Here is a 19046-nt window from a genome sequence, read left to right as displayed (position 1 = left end):
TAGATTTAGAACTTCCATAGACATGGTTCCAGGTTTTATGATGATGCATGTTTCTTGCAGATGATGTGACAGAAGCCTACAACCTGATAAAGGACCTGGAGCCAACCACACCCCAGGAGTATATCCTCAAAGGGGTGGTGAATGCAGCCTTGGGGCAGGAACAGGGATCTGTGAGTCACCATAGCAATATGGGTTATATTGGGTTTAAAATAGAACAATTTGTAGTCCATTGATCAAGGAATTCACTGGTTTTAAAGACATGCTTTCATGTGTGAGAAATTTACTTACATAAACATAGCTGTCACAAAATTTAAAGGTAAACTTATCCTGGAAATTATCAATTCAATTTTATTGCACTTGACATACTTCTGAAAAGGTCAAGGTCACACTTTAAGGTATGACAAATTTGGCCATAAAACAGCTTGAAAATTCCAGCCATAATTTTGGTATATATTGATGTTGACAGGCAAAGATTGGTTACTGTGTCTTGTGTATTAATATTGACATGCAAATGTTGGTTCCTGGATCTTGCATATGAATGTTGACATGCTAAGGTTGGTTACTGGATCTTGCGTATGAATATTATGAATTTATTTTTTATATTTTTATTTAGTTGAATGTGCGGGGGTGTTCAATGATTTTCCCCAATTATGTTATCCATAATACTCAAAGTCTGTTCTCTCAGAAACACAAGTCATTTTTAATTATATATTTAGGCAACATCCTTCCCAAGAGGTTCACGAGTTATTGTCCTTTGATAATTAATTTATTTTATTTTCCAAGACTTTCAATCAACCTGAGTTGTTGTCTTTTTCAGTGGTTAGGCAAACATTCGAAACATGCAAAGCAATCAAGAAAAAACAGTGTACTTTCTTGTTATAGTTAGAGTTACAGCTTTTAAAGTTGTGAACGGAGAGTTATGTAACCAGGTCCTGCTGTTTTCTTCTTATGAAATAAAAACAAATAAAATGGTAGAAAAACATGTGCAGTCCACACAGGCCAATTACTTTCCGCATAAATTGAATTTCTTGAGGAAGAGATCCCTTCAAATAAAAAATACTATATAGTCGGAAAGTGTTGTCCCTGATTAGCTTGTGCTGACTGCGCAGCGTTATCTAGAATGTCACGTTACACACAAGGTTTAAGCCCCATTTTCCAATAGCATGGCTTATTTCTATTAAAGATGACCTTACTTTTTTGGTTCTGAAAACTGCATGACCTGTTTTTTGTATCCTTTTACCTTTAAGTGGTTACCATGTTTTATTGTGCAAATGTTTGCCTTTTCAAATGCTTGACATGTTTACTGTTGATTGCAACCAAATGTTCATTCACAATTCCTTTGATTTTACCTTAAATTGAATGAGCCACCATCTGGGAAAACAGGGCTTAATGCAGGTGTTTTTATTTCATCCCAGATTAGCATGTACAGTCGGCTTATTCTAATCAGGGACAACATTTTCTGCCTGGAGTTGATTTTCATTGAAAAGAGACATTAAAATTTCATAAAAGTGATGTGTCCTCTCCTACTAGCCTGTGCTGAGTACCCTTGTCTTGGGAGTCACTGTCATGCTCATGCTTTAAGCCCCATTTTCCCAGAGTGTTGCACAAATAAATCTTTAATTCAATAAAGACATTCTGAGGACTTCCTTTATTACAAAAGATATTATTCAATATTTGAAAACATTTTCAAATATAAACGTATTTAAGTATTGTTCTTGTTTATCAAATAAAGAATATATAAATCTAGCCCTTGACTCCAGCTATTTGTAACTATTGTTTGCCAGCTATGTTGCCTTTTGATTGGCTGCTAAGATGCGGTGTCTCATTCACAGCGGGAACATTTGAAGATTGCTCAGCAATACTTCCAGCTAGTGGGGGGCTCGGCCAGTGAGTGTGGTAGGTATGCTCGAGCCCGGAGCCCTATGCGCCCACCCCTGGGAACCACACCCACCCAGCTATTAGAACTTCACACCTGGCTTACCTATGTAGTATAGTTCCATAATGAAAATTGAACAAGTCAGAAATATTGGCTATGTGGTTGTGTAGTTTGGCATATAATACAGAAAAGAGAATAAATAATATATAATTGATAATAATACAAAGACAGATTTATAAAAAATATTGGCAAATAATACAAAAAAAGATGTGTGTTTTTCTTTTTGAAAAACAAGTTATCTAATAATTAAGGCATAATATATAAACATGAAAGATGCCTGTTACAGAGAGGTCTGTGTGTGGAGGGTCTCATGTAGACGGGTGTATGTAGGTCCCAGGATTTCATTACTGAACATTGACTGTAGCGGGAATAGACCTTAATGGACACATGGTTTGCACCAAACAATCCTTAGTTAGCACCATACATAGGTGATAGCTATTGTAGATGCAGCTCATTCACATAGTGTTGTTAATATAACTATTAAATTGTGATAAAAAATTGTTTTCTTTGAGCATTAAATTTTGCTTGAAAATAAAAAGTTTCTTTTATCTTTTTTGTTTACAAAATTAAATTCCAAATTATATCTCCTCATTTTGTACCTGCATTGTTATAGTAAAGCAAGCACATGTCTCCATCAGGTTTAACCCCCTGACATACAGTCACAACATGTATGTAGGGTTATGTTACTGGCCCCGGCCCATTTATAGGCCAGGATAAACTGGTTTCTTGTCTTTTATTCAGAGAGAGAACCTAAAGGAAGCTCAACAATTTTTCCAACTAGTAGGCGGCTCTGCCAGTGAAAGTGGTATGTTTTCCCTAGACTGTATCGCTGTCTCAAAGTTGAAACGGGACTAGATTTCACACTCGCTTCAAATAATTGAAAGCTATTGCATTTGTTTAGGTATCTTAAAATGGTAACACACAGATTGTAGACTACACAGATTTTTTATGGAATCCGGAATTGCCGCATAATCCACTTTTTTGGATGGTTGTCTCTAAATCTTATTTCGTAACATAGAAACAAAAATTACATTTGTTAAAAATTGATAAGTTTAGATATCAGCTGCATAGTATTCCTGTTTACAATATTGGGTGGTTTAAAAATGAATGTAAGAAACTTGCATCAAAGACATGGAGTTGTCATTTATTAAATTCAACTATTTTTAAGGCAAATTGGTTGCCATTAAGAAGGATAGTAATTGTAAATAATTATTTTTAATAATTAGGTTCACAATACAAGGAATCATAGTTGTTTTACGAGATAATTTTCCAGAATGTTAGTAACTTAATCAATATTTGCAGAGCTTTTTGCTTTTAGCATTATTTGAAAAATGCACTTTTATATTTTTGCAATGTTATACTTGTCCTGCATATTTGGTTGATTTCTAATTTTACTTTTCGTTGAAAACGCTTTTTGTATATAGCAATCCAATTTAAATGCCTTTGTCATCAAGTCACTTGTATATGCTGAACAACTAGTCAGCTACATGTTGTTGTTTTTTTTATTGTCAATATTCATGTTTGGTAAGAATGATTGACTTGATTTAAAGCTTGCTAGCTGTTAGACCAGTTTATTCCAATATTGGTAAATAAATAAACAATTGTTGCGGGTTATTGACCATCCATTTTATTACATGCATTCCCATTTTATTACATGCATTCCTATTTTATAGGTCATTCATCATTAAATATAATATCATTAATTCCCTTCAACTTTGAGATGGCAGATTTCAAGAAAGTGATTAACAAAAACTGTTAGTTTGGTGACAAGTTAGTGACACTTTGGGCCTCTTCCTTTAGTTGTTTTCTTTCTTCACGGCCCCTCACCCTTTTCATCTCCACAACACAACATGAAGATCTCCGATAAAAAACATCTTGCAATATCTTTAACCCTTTGCATGCTGGGAAATTCGTCGTCTGCTAAAATGTCATCAGCTGTATTGCTAAAATTAGCATTTTCTTCTATTTTTTTGCAAAGAATACTATTAGAATAGCAAACTGTTTGGATCCTGATGAGATGCCACATTCTGTGGTGTCTCATCTGGATCCAAACTGTTTGCAAAGGCCTTCAAAATTCGGTTCCAGCACTGAAAGAGTTAACAAATCTATTAATTGCAAAGTTGATAGTATATTGAGCCGCTTCATGGAAACACAGGGCTTAATGCATGTGTGTTAATTGGTGTCCCAGATTAGCCTGTGCAGCCACACAGGCTAATCAGGTCCAAATCTTTTTTGCTTTTATGGAATTTTTCATTTAATGGAGGTCTTAACTAACTAAAGATCCAGTATAGTTGAATAGTGCCCTGATTAGTTAGTGCAGACTGCACAGGCTTATCTGGGACACCACTTTACGCACATGTATTTATAATAAGTTACTATGAGACTCGTATTTTCATTAAAAAAAAAATTCAACAAATGAACATAATGCAATAGTATTTATTGATGTTTTGCGCCTGGAAATAATCTACACCTGTCTGGACATTTTGTGTTGTGGAACTTTTGCATCCCCATATTAATTTAAAAATTTGATTATTATGTTTAACTGTGTTTCTTTGTTAGATGTGATGTGCATTTTTATGGCGATATATAAAGTTTACCCATTTTCTAACACATTGAAAATAAAGAGCATTTTGAACATCATTAAATAACTTAAAGTCATTACCATATTTTTATTTGGAACACCTCATACCTGTTTGAATCTGGCTTTGTATAGATTGCCAATATTAACCTGAAACTGACCTGTCTATGGATGAATATATTTAAGCACAGTTTCAAAGAATACATTTATTTGTCGTAATGGAGGTGTTTTAATCAATTGAAGCGCACCTCACTAAGTATTCAGTTATTCAGTCTTATTAAAGTTGTGTTAACAAAACCAAAGGCAAATATATAAAATAACTCATGTGAATATCATGCTAATTCAATTCACAAGTTCAAGGTCAATGTTTTCACTCTATTTGGGCCGTGCTCAGTGAAAAGGGGGTTTTATGCATGTGTGTGAAGTGTCGTCTCAGATTAGCCTGTGCAGACAGCAGAGGCTTATTACGGATGACACTTTACGCCTAAACTAGATTTTTGCTAAGAAGAGACTTTCTTTGAACAGAAATTACCATGTACTGACTGCACAGGCTAATCTGGGACAACACTTTATGCACATGCATTAAACCCCTTTTTCTCAGAGCACGGCCCATATCTATCTCTTCAAGAATTAGATGGAGAAACAGACCTGTATATCCCAAAAGGTTTAAATGCCGTAAATAAAAAGTTGAAAGAGATAATGATTAACTAGTAACATAAGTTTGTATTTGGTTTTTGCATAATGTATCCATAAGTTCACCTGGATGCAACATACAGTTACATGAGTTCATATTGATATCCAATTGAATCATATTGAAAAATATGTTTTCATTCTGAATAATATTTAATTGACAATAGCATTAAAGAAGCATAAAAATTGGCATTTAATGTTAAAAATACTACATCATGTGAAAATGGGTCTTATGTCATATGTAGCCAGTGCATTTGCATAGTCTGGTCATGAGCTACCCTGTCCCCTGTAAAGTCACTGTTTCGAGGACTCGTAAGCAGACAGTGTAGCCTCTGACCAGACTGTGTGAATACTCAGGCTATTCTTGAGCTAGGGTGGTAGCTTATGACATAAGAGCTATTTTAGAATGACTCATCTCAAGGAGGCAACATTCTGGTGCTCAGTATATCTGTGTCATTCTTGTGTGTTATGAGCAATCTGAAATGGTTATTTATTGATAGCTCTTTACGCCTCTGTATACAATATTGATAGCTCTTTACGCCTCTGTATACAATGGTCTCTATCTATTGATAGCTCTTTACGCCTCTGTATACAATGGTCTCATGCTTCAGACACTATTCCTGGTCGACAGTGCATGGCCTCGTGTTTCTTCCTGCTCAAGCAGTTTGAAGACGTCCTCATCTACCTGAACTCCATCAAGGTAACGTCTTCTCAAGATTTATGTGAAAATGTACTAGTCATTGGAATAAGCAGTTTCACCGTGCAAGCCAAATTCCGGTCTCAGCCGTAACTTTGCCATATATTGATGGGTTTTAAAATACTGGTAACTTGTTTCAAATGCAGTCCGTCGTAAGACAATGTGTCACATTACGACCTTGAAAGTCAAGGACACTTAAGATATCAAATTTCAAATTTGGCTATAAAACTGCTTGTCCAGATTGTAATCTGACGTTCATCATGCTATTTGAATCTGACATTCATCATGCTATTTGAATCTGACATTCATCATGCTATTTGAATCTGACCATTCATCATGCTATTTGAATCTGACATTCATCATGCTATTTGAATCTGACATTCATCATGCTTTTTGAATCTGACATTCATCATGCTATTTGAAAATATCTTACAACTTAGCGATATTAAAGATGGCATTTGGTGTATAAAAGCAGTAAAACATCGAGGTTGTTCAATGGGGTCAAAGGTAAAAAAAATCCATAAAAATGTGATTTGTCTGTCATCATGTAATTTTATATATAAAAATGCCATGAGGTGACTAAGGGTTGTGTGTATCCTCTGTCTCAATAATCCAAAGGTTGAGGTTAGAGGTCAAAAGTCATATTAAACATAAACAGCTTGTTTGTGACATAAGCAGAGTTTGTACACAAAAGTTGAATCTGGCGGGATCTGTGCCCTATGGATGCATGTGTTGTTCCATCTTTTCTCTATCTCTGTATAGTCTTTCTATGTATGAAATCCATCATGTGACTCAATTGTGGGCGTGTTACTGTTTTCAGAGTTATTTCTACAACGATGACACATTCAACTTCAACTACGCGCAGGCAAAGGCAGCAGTCGGCAATTACAAGGAGGCAGAGGAGGTATGAGCAGTGTTGACTGTTTCAAGGGGGTGACCCCGGTTCAATTCATTTATGTGTGTTTGTTTTGTGCTTGTCTAGAACATTTCATTTGTTTTTTATGCCCCCCTTCGAAGAAGAGGGGGTATATTGCTTTGCTCATGTCGGTCGGTCGGTCTGTCCGTCCACCAGGTGGTTGTCAGACAATAACTCAAGAACACTTGGGCCTAGGATCATGAAACTTCATAGGTACATTGATCATGACTTGCAGATGACCCCTATTGATGTTGAGGTCACTAGGTCAAAGGTCAAGGTCACGGTGACCCGAAATAGTAAAATGGTTTTTGAATAACTTAAGAAGGCATACACCTAGGATCATGAAACTTCATGGGTAGATTGATCATGACTCGCAGATGACCCCTATTGATTTTGAGGTCACTAGGTCAAAGGTCAAGGTCACGGTGACCCGAAATAGTAAAATGGTTTCTGGATGATAACTTAAGAATGCATACGCCTAGGATCATGAAACTTCATGGGTAGATTGATCATGACTCGAAGATGACCCCTATTGATTTTGAGGTCACTAGGTCAAAGGTCAAGGTGATCCGAAATAGTAAAATGGTTTTCGGATGATAACTCAAGAACGCATATGCCTAGGATCATGAAACTTCACAGGTAGATTGATCATGACTCGCAGATGACCCCTATTGATTTTGAGGTCACAAGGTCAAAGGTCAAGGTCACGGTGATCGAAATAGTAAAATGATTTTCGGATGATAACTCAAGAACGCTTTTTCCTAGGATAATGACACTTCATAGGTACATTGATGGTGACTCGCAGATGACCCCTATTGATTTTCAGGTCACTAGGTCAAAGGTCAAGGTCACAGTGACAAAAAACGTATTCACACAATGGCTGCCACTACAACGGACAGCCCATATTTATTGTTTATGGCACTTGGTTTCTTGCAATAAATAAAGGACTGCATGTTGTAATAAGGTTTCTCTCCTGTTGGTGATGCTGAAGTTTCATTTAGTGAAAATATTTGTGTGGATGTGCAGAGCGAAAGTGCCATGACTCTTTCTTCAATATTAACAGAGCTATTGCCTTTTGTTAATTTTAGTTATGATTTTGTGACAATAGAAGATTCTTAGATCAATTTTGATTGATCTAGCGAAAACATTGCATGTTATTGCAGAGTGCAAGAACTACAACTCTGTCTTCAGTGTTTCTGGGGTTATTTTTTGTGTGAAGAGTCCAATAATACAGTGTAATTTTATGGTTCAAATCGTGGGTACACGAAGCATAATTTGTTTATATTTTTGGAGTTATTTCCCTTTTTTTCTTGTGCAAAGCATAATAATAAGTAAAAAATTAATTGTTATGAATATTCATATATCGATAATAAGTTTAAGATTTCTGTTTTTTCACTTAATACATAAAACTTGTCTGTTCTATCCTGCTTTAATGGTCAAAATAACACTATTTAGTCAAAATAATACTTAAGGAGTATTCGGCACTTACAGTGGCAGCACTTGTATTATCCTGTTCAAAATGATGACATGTGACTTCAGTGGTAAGCTCTTGTGATAGCTAGGAATGCAAGAGATTAACCTGTTCATTGGTAAATCTTCGGAAATAAGGTTAACCTGATTTTTAAATTATGCTTTTTTCATGGAATAAATTGTACTATTTTTAGCCGGATTTTTTTCGAAAAAATCTCGGCTTATAGATTGATGTTGTCGGGGGGGCGGGCGGGCGGGCGGGGTGGCGGCGTGCTCGAAAATGTTAAAGTTCTTATTTCATGGTATAACTTTGGTATGCTTGGACCTAGAGTCTTCAAACTTGACATGAAGGTTGGCCAGGATTAACAGATGACCACTGGTCATTTCAAGGTCATTCATTTGAAGGTCAAGGTCACTGTGACCTTCAATATAAAAAATGTTAAAGTTGTTATAACTTTGGTATGCTTGGACCTAGAGTCTTGAAACTTGACATGAAGGTTGGCCATAACTAGTTAGTAACCACTGGTCATTTCAAGGTCATTCATTTGAAGGTCAAGGTCACTGTGACCTTGAATGTAAAAATGTTAAAGTTGTTATAACTTTGGTATGCTTGGACCTAGAGTCTTGAAACTTGACATGAAGGTTGGCCAGAACTAGTAAGTAACCACTGGACATTTCAAGGTCATTCATTTGAAGGTCAAGGTCACTGTGACCTTGAATGTAAAAATGTTAAAGTTCTTATTTCATGTTATAACTTTGGTATGCTTGTACCTAGAGTCTTCAAACTTTAAATAAAGATTGGCCAGTACTAGAAGATGACCACTGGTCATTTCAATGTCATTCATTTGAAGGTCAAGGTCACTGTGACCTTAAATGTTAAAATGTTAAAATTGTTATAACTTTGGTATGCTTGGACATAGAGTCTTCAAACTTGACATGAAGGTTTGCAAGCACACTTAGATGATCACTGGTCATTTCAAGGTCATTCATTCTAAGGTCAAGGTCACTGTGACCTTGAATGTAAAAATGTTAAAGTTCTTATAACTTTGGTAGGTAAAAATGTTAAAGTTCTTATTCCATGTTATAACTTTGGTATGCTTGTACCTAGAGTCTTCAAACTTGACATAAAGGTTGGCCAGTACTAGAAGATCACCACTGCTCATTTCAATGTCATTCATTTGAAGGTCAAGGTCACTGTGACCTTCAATGTTAAAATGTTAAAATTGTTATAACTTTGGTATGCTTGGACCTAGAATCTCAAACTTGACGTAAAGGTTTGCAAGCACACTTAGATGACCACTGGTCATTTCAAGGTCATTCATTTCAATGTCATTCATCTAAGTTTATTTTCTTACATTTGATAATGAAATTGATGGAAACTTCAAACAATATGTTACTAATTTGCTAATAAAAAAATTGAGATCAAACTTTCCTAATTGTCAATTCAAGTTCATATTTGTGACCTTAAATGTTATTGTTGTTCATGTATATGCATGCATTCAAAACATAACACAAGGTTTGCTCATGCATTGAAAAGTACTTACATTTCATTTTGACCTTTGAACAATATTTCAGTAATTTAAGTATTGCATTGACAAAAACACGAAAGGTACTTTCCTGTCATTTAAATCAAAAATCCGGCTTCAATGCGGTCATCTCCGACCGCGGAACTCTTGTACTATTTTAGCGTTACATACTGCTTACTTACACCATCGGCTAAGTTAGAACAACATGTCACACAAACGGTGGTAATAAAAAACGTGTCAACAAAGACAGCAATAAAGCAATAAATCATTACTTTTGTGGATTTAAACAGGGGGTATGTTTTGATAATTGGTACTACTGTTTTTCTTTAGTCGCGAAAATTTTAACTTTTGAACTGACGGGATTGGGGGTTATTAGCGTAGACATAATCATCAGATTTATCTAACTCGCGATAAAAATCAGTTAAGACCCTAAACGACTTATTTTGATGGTATTATAAACCTGTTTGCCCGCCAAAATAGTGTTTGTAAGTAACTATTTTATGAGTAGCATTCCTTGTTAATATCTTGACCAGTAAAGGTTATAATTGTTTTATCAGAATTTATTAGTAGTACGAGTTGTAATTTATGTCATCAATGATGCCATCACATCCATATTAGGCAGGATTTAATTAATAAAGCAATTTATTGAACTAATTTAATTACAAAACAGCAATAAAACAATTATTTAAGAATGATATAATACGATATACAATACAACGCCAACGTAACAACCAAAAATAATGACACATGAACAGTGTGTAGTTCTTATAACTTTTTACTCATAATCTTTTATGCAAGACAAATAATTATAAAATCTAACCTTAATTTCCAAAATTATTAAAATAAAGGTTACAATACATTTTCATTTATCTAGTGATCTTGAATTACTTTCTTTTTTATATAGAGTTCATAAGTATAGTTCAACACTTTTACTTGTAAATGTTGTTCAATTAACCGGTTATAACCAGTCATAGTAAAGGGTTAATTGGTTAATGTGTTTTGTAACCTGTTGCATTAATAGTTAGAACCTATTAATAATAAGCTTGTGTATAAAAATGCATTTATCAAACAGGTCCCTAATTTGAGTGTAATGAGCTGTATAGAAAAGTACATGACATTAGTTTATTCATATAAATTGAAACCACAGCAAATTATAGCTGCCTCGCGCATTTTTTTACATTTATTTTTTCCTTTTTACTGATTTTTGACCAGTCTACTTGAGTATTTACTGGTTCATTTACAATTTTCAGATAAAAAAGAAAATTGCTAAGATAACATAAGTGAAATACTGTTTACAATAATTGTGATTGAACACTTGAGTCCTTATATTGAATATTGGATTTCAAGGACAAATTGATCAATTATTGAGGTTTAAAAAGATATTTTTAAAACAGAAAATTGATCTCTGTACCAATAATAATAATAATCAGAAAATTTATATGTGTACCAATAATTATAATAATGGTAGTCACATGTTCTTATTTAATGTTTGTGTGAAAGTAATCACAAAACCAGCTATAAAAATATCACATTTAACTTATAAAAAGATTGCATAACGCTGTTACTCGACAGTTTATTTCTTCACCTTTCACATGAATTCCTGTGTCAGTAACCACACACAATGACACAAACGACAGGTGATTTACTGTTAACTAGTAGAGATATGCAGTTAGAATCCCTTTTTAAATTTTAAAATTCTAATATTTTTAAAGTTGGTTTAGGTTACTGACCAAGGCCTTCATATCTGACCTGCAATTCAGCAGAATCAATGCCCATTACTTAGCACATCTCCTGTCAGTTTGATTATTCAAAGGATAGATGATCCGTCATCTGAGAAAACTGGGCTTAATGCATGTGCGTCAAGTGCCATCCCAGATTAGCCTGTTCAGTCCCCACAGACTAATCAGGGATGACACTTTCCGCCTAAACTTGATTTTCGGTAAGGAGGGACTTCCTTGAAACTAAAAATACCATAAAAGCGGAAAGTGTCGTCCCTGATTAGCCTGTGCGGACTGCACAGGCTAGTCTGGGACGACACTTTACGCAAATGCATTTCGCCCAGTTTTCTCAGAACGCGACTCATATATGAGCTTTCTCAGTCATATCAGCATCTGTATCTGAATTTGTGTCAAGCGTGTGTGCAAATAAGGTGTTCATAAGGGAATATACAGCATGTTGTCCCTACTACCCTACATAATGTTCTACACGTGTTTTCCTGCAGGTGTTCTCGCTGATCCAGAGTGACAAAATCAAGAATGACTACACCTACCTCAGTTGGCTGGCAAGATGCTGTAAGTGTGGACAGGGCACACCAGAATTGAGCCATGTGGAGACAAAACTTCTAAGGATTTTCAAAGTTCATAGCTCCACATAACAAATGAACAGTATAAAATTAGATAGTGGTATGCAACCTGTAGGTTGATCAGGTTTTATGCTGCTCATTAGTGTTTTATGGTAGGAAATGAAGCCTTTAAAAGTTAATCTATAAAGAAAGGTCTCAATATTTATTTACTTAGGGACTACAAATGCATTAAAATGATTGCAGTTAATGGGTGAAAGACCTTAGTTGATAGAATTTAAGTTTAAATAAATGTTGGCAATATTTAATAGAAAAGACATTTGTACTTTCGGTTATCATTAGTCTTCATAATTTGATTCATCACGAGATGAATAGAAAAACTATCAGTGTCAACTTCTAGTTCAGTCACACAATTCCATATATTGCAGACATCATGAACCGCAAGTCTCGCCTGGCCTGGGAACTCTACTTGAAGATGGAGACTTCCGGAGAGTCTTTCAGCCTACTACAACTTATTGCAAATGACTGCTATAAGGTTGGAAGTTATCTTTCTATGCGGCGTGCTCTGTGATAACGGGGTTTAATGCATATGCGTAAAGTGTCGTCCCAGATTAGCCTGTACAGTCTGCACAGGCTAAGCAGGGACGCCATTTGTCACCTAAACTGGATTTTTGCTAAGAAGAGACTCTTGAAACAAAAAATGTCATGAAAGCAGAAAGTATCGTCCCTGATTAGCCTGTCTGGACTGCACAGGCTAATCTGGGACAACATTTTTCGTGCATGCATTAAACCCCCTTTTCACTGAGCGTGGCAATAAATGTACAGAAGTTGGTCATTTTATAGTGCTGTTTACCATTCAGGACCATTTTGTTTAAAAATCAAGCATGGTTAATTTGGTTACGTTTATGACAGTAAAGATAATGATTATGACCGTAAAGAACTTTCTCCATGGTCAATTTAATGAACAGTCAAAAAGATAATTTAAAACTAGAAATGGCGCGGCAGAGGCCGACGCGTATCCCCACGCTGCATGTTTGACCCAGGGGCACCCCAGGGTTGGTAATGGGGCCATGCATAGTTGAGATTGACCGTATTGTCATAAGAGAAGTTCTGTATCAATTAGAAGTGAATCAGTGTAGAAATGAAGAAATTATAGTAAAAGACAATTTTGGGTGGGTGTGGCCTATTATGGGCGGGGCGCCCCAGGGTTGGTAATGGGGCCATACAAAATTGAGACTGACCGTATTGTTATAAAAGAGGTTCAGTATCAATTTGAAGTGAATAGGTGTAGAAATGAAGAAATTATAGTAAAAGGCAATTTTGGGTGGAAGTGGCCAATGTGGGCGGGCACCCCAGGGTTGGTAATGGGGACATGCATAGTTGAGATTAACTGTATTGTCATAAGAGAGGTTCAGTATCAATTTGAAGTGAATCGGTGTAGAAATGAAGAAATTGTAGTAAAAGGCAATTTTAGGTGGGCGTTGCCTATGTGGGCGGGCGCCCCAGGGTTGGTAATGTGGCCATGCATAGCTGATATTGACCGTATTGTCATAAGAGAGATTCAGTATCAATTTGAAGAGAATCGATGTAGAAATGAAGAAATTATAGTAAAAGGCAATTTTGGGTGGGCGTGGCCTATGTGGGCTTGGCCTATGTGGGTGGGGTGCCCTAGGGTTGGTAATGGGGCCATGCATAGTTGAGATTGACCGTATTGTCATAAGAGAGGCTCAGTATCAATTTGAAGTAAATCAGTGCAGAAATGAAGAAGTTAATGTAAAATAACATAAAAAAATGAGTGAAAATCTCTGAACCAGCCCTGCCCCAACCCCCATTACTTTTGACCCAGGGGTCAGATCAAAATTCCGTCACCGTTATGCTCATAGCTACCATGTATGTAAGTTTCAAGGTTCTAGTGCTAATAGTGTAGGAGGAGCAGGTGGGCAGGACGGACGGACGGACAGACGCACATCACCACAATATCCCCGCTTTTTCTCGGAAAAACGTGGGGATAGCAAGGTTTTACCAAGCTGTGCTATCAAAACATCTAGTATATGTTAATCCTGTCTATTGAACTCGACTTGATTAGGTATTCTAAGTTATGATAGGGTTTAATAAATTTGAGCAAGGGAATCAAAGCACAACATGAAATCATACTTGCTTTTTTACAACTTGAATGCGCCCTATCACCTGTATTGCATGTGTTTGCCTGCAGATGGGCCAGTTCTACTATGCAGCGAAGGCTTTTGACGTTCTGGAGAGGTTGGACCCCAACCCTGAGTACTGGGAGGGCAAAAGGGGGGCCTGTGTGGGGGTGTTCCAGCTCATCATCGCGGGACATGAACCCAGGTGAGGGGCCAAAGGGCTCACAGAATGCAGCGTGATTGTTAAATAGCTCTTATATTCATCTAAATAAAATTGTTGCCTTTGTGAAGAACTCTTGTAAATTTATTGAGTCATCACTGTTTTACACTTGAAGTTGTTTACCTGCATACAATAGCAAAAGAAATCTACATATGCAAGATAAAAATGATGAAAATACTTGTTTTATGCAGTTTTAAAGTTATTTAGTATAACTTTGTATTTAAAATTATGAATTTTATGTGAAATTGCAGTTTTCATCTTGATTGATTTTCAAGTATCTGCCTTAATCAACAAACTTCTTAATCTTTTAAAATAAGATTATAATTTTTCTATGATTTTAAAAATAAAAGTACACCATGGTACCAGAGAACAAATTTCATCCCCATTTCCACTGGTGCTTGTTTCAGAGAGACACTGCGCGATGTGATCAACATGCTGCGTAACACAAGCAACCCTCAGGTGGAATACATGGTGCGCACCATGAAGAAGTGGGCCAAGGAGAACCTTGTACCTCTCCCGTAGAATCACCGCTATTCCTTGAGTCCCCATGAGCCTTGATCTGGTAAACAGGGCTAAGTGCATGTGAGCAAACTTTGTCCCAGATTAGCCTGTGTGATCCAGGCAGGCTTATCAGGGACAACACTTTCCCCTTTTATGGATTTTATTCGTTTAAAGGAGGTCTCTTCAAAATGAAAGCACAGTATAGGCAATGCAAACACAGTGTAGGCGGTAAGTGTTGTCCATGATAAGCCTTTGCAGACAAGCTAATTTGGGTGAAAGCTTTATGCAATGCATTAAGCCCAGTTTTCCCATGCCTATCAGTCACGGCAAGTGCACCATTTCGATCGAGTCATCATGTCTATCAGTTGTGGGTCTGTAGCTGGGAGGGCAGGGATATGAAGTGTTCATTCCAAACTGACTGGAATAGGCATAGCTCTTAAACATTAACCTACAAGTGACCTTTATATCTATAATGAAATATTCAGTTTATGATAGTTTTGTACTGGAAATGAGTAAAATAGAAAAAAGGATCCCACTCTAAAGCTGGTTAGGTATCATTTAACTTGTACACAAAAAAAGTATGCATTCAAACTATTCAAAGTGTTTTGTGCTTATTTAAGTTCACAAAAACCTGGTTAAGGTATATCCGGCATTGAAAATATGACCAATTTAGTTCACCTTTTTTTTTAAACTGTCCATTTGTTCAGAATAACAATAATGTTTCTTGTTTAATGTTTTGGTGAATGAATTGAATTTTGTTCAATGCATTAAAGAGTAAACTATTTTATATTTACTTGAATGTATTCTGCTAAATAGCTTCAATGGAAGAAGCTTCTCAAAGGGCTATTTTCTGTTTAATTTACTGACACTGCTGGCGTTTATATTTTTAATTTATGATACCTAGAGAGTCAAAGATCTTTTTTCGTTCATTTATGTTGTCATTTTCATCACTTAATTTAAATCAAAAGAAAAACATTTTTCAAGCTGACTATTTGCACAATTATTCTTTTTTAAACTGTTCATGTAGGTATTTCTCTTCTGTGATATTTTAATGAATAATTCAGCAGAGTTTGTGTTGAGTAAATGTCATATTGGATTGTTATGTTGTACATATTTATGGTGTTGAATTATTTATTGTTGAAGAATCCGTCCGTGTGTTCTTGCATGTGCTTAATGTACAGTAGTGTTAAATTATTACTTTTCAAATGACGACTTTTAAATACATTCCAATGAATGACATTTGAATAAATTTCAAACAAAATCTCTTTTGTTAAAAATATGTATTATGTTTATTTATGTTAACTTGTTTCAATTCTTCTTATGCCCTTACAGATAGGAAGATATTCAGCATTGCACTTGTCTGCCCATACATATATCCGTACATCCCAAAGTTTATGTTTTAAACTCTACTTATACTTCTGGGTCTATCTTGCCTAAACTTTACAATAGTATGCAGATGTGGCATTTTTATTTTCATTATTAAATATAAAGTTTTTTAAAAAGTGTTTTCAACTGTCCTTAATGCATTTCAGATATGCCTTAACTTATCTCAGCAGAATGACGTTTTTATCCTATTACCAGATGAAATAGATAGTATAACAACGATCTTATAAACTTTAGCTTTATACTATCGCTATTTTTTATCACACTCGGGTTTTTCCAAAAAATGGCGAATCTGTTTTTGGCAACTACGGAAGAACAAAAATCGTCAAAAATGCGATATATGAAAAATATTAATGGAAAATGGAAGGAAATTATAGGATATATAGAATATTATGTGAGTTTTGGATATAGATCAAGTTTATCATGCTCTGCTCCAACCATGGTAGCACTCGGCAAGCCTCGCGCTACCATGGTTCTATGCCTGGCGTGATAAACTTGATCTTTATTCAAAACTCACATAATACTCTCTATATATATGAATGTTTGTTAAGATAGTATTTTAGGCTGAATTATGGCTTTTTGTCTTCTTGTCTACTGTAGATTATATAGTGGAGGTGTCTGTGTACAAACATGTTTTGGGGGGCATCAGTTTCTGGGACACATTTCTAGTTCATGTTTATAAAACATTAAATGTTTTATACTACCTTACACAAGTTATGGTTATTTGTTTGAAATTAGTTTGTTGATGGTAATTAAGAGAATTGCATGCACATTTTGTACAATGTATGCGTGCATATTTCATAAATAATGATACCTATATGCGTTTGTTGCCGTTTTATTATAAACAATTGAATTGCATAATTATTTCTTTATAATACCTTGCTACGTGTAAATTAAAGTCTTCAAAATTAGTGAATGTTGTGTATTTACTGAACGATGATAATCATTTAAGATTTTGATAGACAAGATTGTTTCACAAAGATAATGTCCATGATATCACTAGGGTTAAGGGGTTAAGTAATGTTTATATTATTACAATATATGGACATCTTTGCATGTTTTGCTCATAATATATATATATATATATATATATATATATATATATATATATATATATATATATATATATATATATATATATATATATATATATATATCAAATTCATTAGGGTCCCATCAATATCAACATTATTCGCTCACATTTCGTCAGCAGCAGCAGTCTTCATATGAACTTGCTCTGGGAAAACGTGACTTAATGCATGTGCTATAAAAATCATCTCAGATAACCCTGTCTTAGCACAGGCTAATCTTGGACGACACTTTCCGCTTGATTTTCGCAAAAAAAAGAGACCTTAAATAAAATACCACAAAAGCGGAAAGTGCCGTCCCTGATGTGCGGACTGCCTAACGCACATGCAATAAGCCCCGTTTTCCCAGAGCAAGGCTAATATGTGACCGTTCCCTCCCTCTGTCGGCCGTCTACATATGTGACCGTTCCCTCCCTCTGTCGGCCGTCTACATATGTGACCGTTCCCTCCCTCTGTCGGCCGTCTATATATGTGAATTTGTCCGAGAAAGCTTATTATGAAACTCGTATACGATACGTTGTCAAAGATGGCGCAGACCTGTCGCTTTTTAAGGCCGAAAAGTGTATCTGGTCAGGTGAGCTATGTGGTCTATTATGACCCAATCTTGCGATGTTAGTTTTGGAAATGCATTTCGTACTTCATAGGGTTTCTTTTTTGTATTATTTTAACTTACACTACGGACGATATTAATATCGAGATGTCCGTAAAAGCGTATTTATCCCCGACAACTCGAGAAAGATTGTTTAAATTTCAAGCTTAGGTTGATGGATTTTACATAAGCTAACGCGGACACCACTGGAACCCTGCAAACTTCAACGCAAATGGTACAATAGGCGACGGGACCAAATGTTCAACTTGTAAAACGAATACTTCTCAACATAACAATTAACCCATGAATAGTCGATATTGAGACCAATACGATGTGCATTAAAACACTAACACGTGCCTTATAGTGTTTGCCATTTACTTTTTATAAATTCGATTATCGGCGCTTTAGATCTTAAATTTTAAAATTTTAGCCTGTCATCTGTTTAATTTAGGAAATTATGCGAACAGATGTTTCATGCGTCGCAGTGCAATAGAAATATAATGTACAAATTATTTCATGGTGCACGGGCAATGGACCGGAATTTATGTACAAAAAGAAGAAAACTAACGACACATTAACGACACATTTTTTTCTCGCAATAACAAAGATCCATTATCTCAAATATATATTTACACCGTGATTGTACTTGCCTCTGCTGAATTGCCGTTTTCATTCGCTTTTCTCGTACCGCTTCATTATGTTCATTCCGCAGGGACGCTCGTCATCCCTTAAAAGTACGTACGTTAAACGATAATGGCATTTACGTGTTCGATTCCTTTTGTGGATTTTTACACGTTTTTTTTATTTCCCTTAAATACCAGGGGCCAACTAAAATGGGATGTTATGCAATATTTTATGTAAATAACCTTTGAATTTTTCATTTTATTACTTATTTGTTTCTTATTTATAAATAAATGCTGATATGAGAGAGCGGCATTTCTATTAAGTCTACCTTTCGTGATGTTTTATTATTTTGTCGTATATATGACAATTAACATTCATGCAGTCTGTT

At 35.5% G+C, this 19046-nt stretch overlaps 1 protein-coding gene across 6 annotated transcripts in view; it reads left to right on the top strand.

The window, feature by feature from the left end:
* LOC127866880 (intraflagellar transport protein 56-like) overlaps positions 1-17268 on the top strand; it is a 43285-nt gene extending 26017 nt beyond the window's left edge. For 2 of the 6 annotated variants that reach the window (XM_052407713.1, XM_052407709.1), the window contains 9 exons: positions 61-170; positions 818-865; positions 2678-2741; positions 5816-5904; positions 6722-6805; positions 12035-12104; positions 12541-12647; positions 14325-14458; positions 14881-17268. In XM_052407713.1, the coding sequence (XP_052263673.1) occupies positions 61-170; positions 818-865; positions 2678-2741; positions 5816-5904; positions 6722-6805; positions 12035-12104; positions 12541-12647; positions 14325-14458; positions 14881-14995 (821 nt within the window). In that variant the 3' untranslated portion in view covers positions 14996-17268. Of the gene's footprint in view, positions 1-60; positions 171-817; positions 866-1832; positions 1897-2677; positions 2742-5815; positions 5905-6721; positions 6806-12034; positions 12105-12540; positions 12648-14324; positions 14459-14880 lie in introns of all 6 variants that reach the window. The other 4 variants (XM_052407715.1, XM_052407712.1, XM_052407711.1 and 1 more) reach the window with 3 other exon arrangements.
* The last annotated feature ends 1778 nt before the right edge of the window (positions 17269-19046 follow it).

Source organism: Dreissena polymorpha, chromosome 2 (genome assembly GCF_020536995.1).
Source record: "Dreissena polymorpha isolate Duluth1 chromosome 2, UMN_Dpol_1.0, whole genome shotgun sequence".
In the NCBI taxonomy this organism is placed as follows: Eukaryota; Metazoa; Mollusca; class Bivalvia; order Myida; family Dreissenidae; genus Dreissena; species Dreissena polymorpha.
The sequence above is the reverse complement of the archived record's forward strand: the minus strand, read 5'-3'. Positions and strand labels throughout refer to the sequence as shown.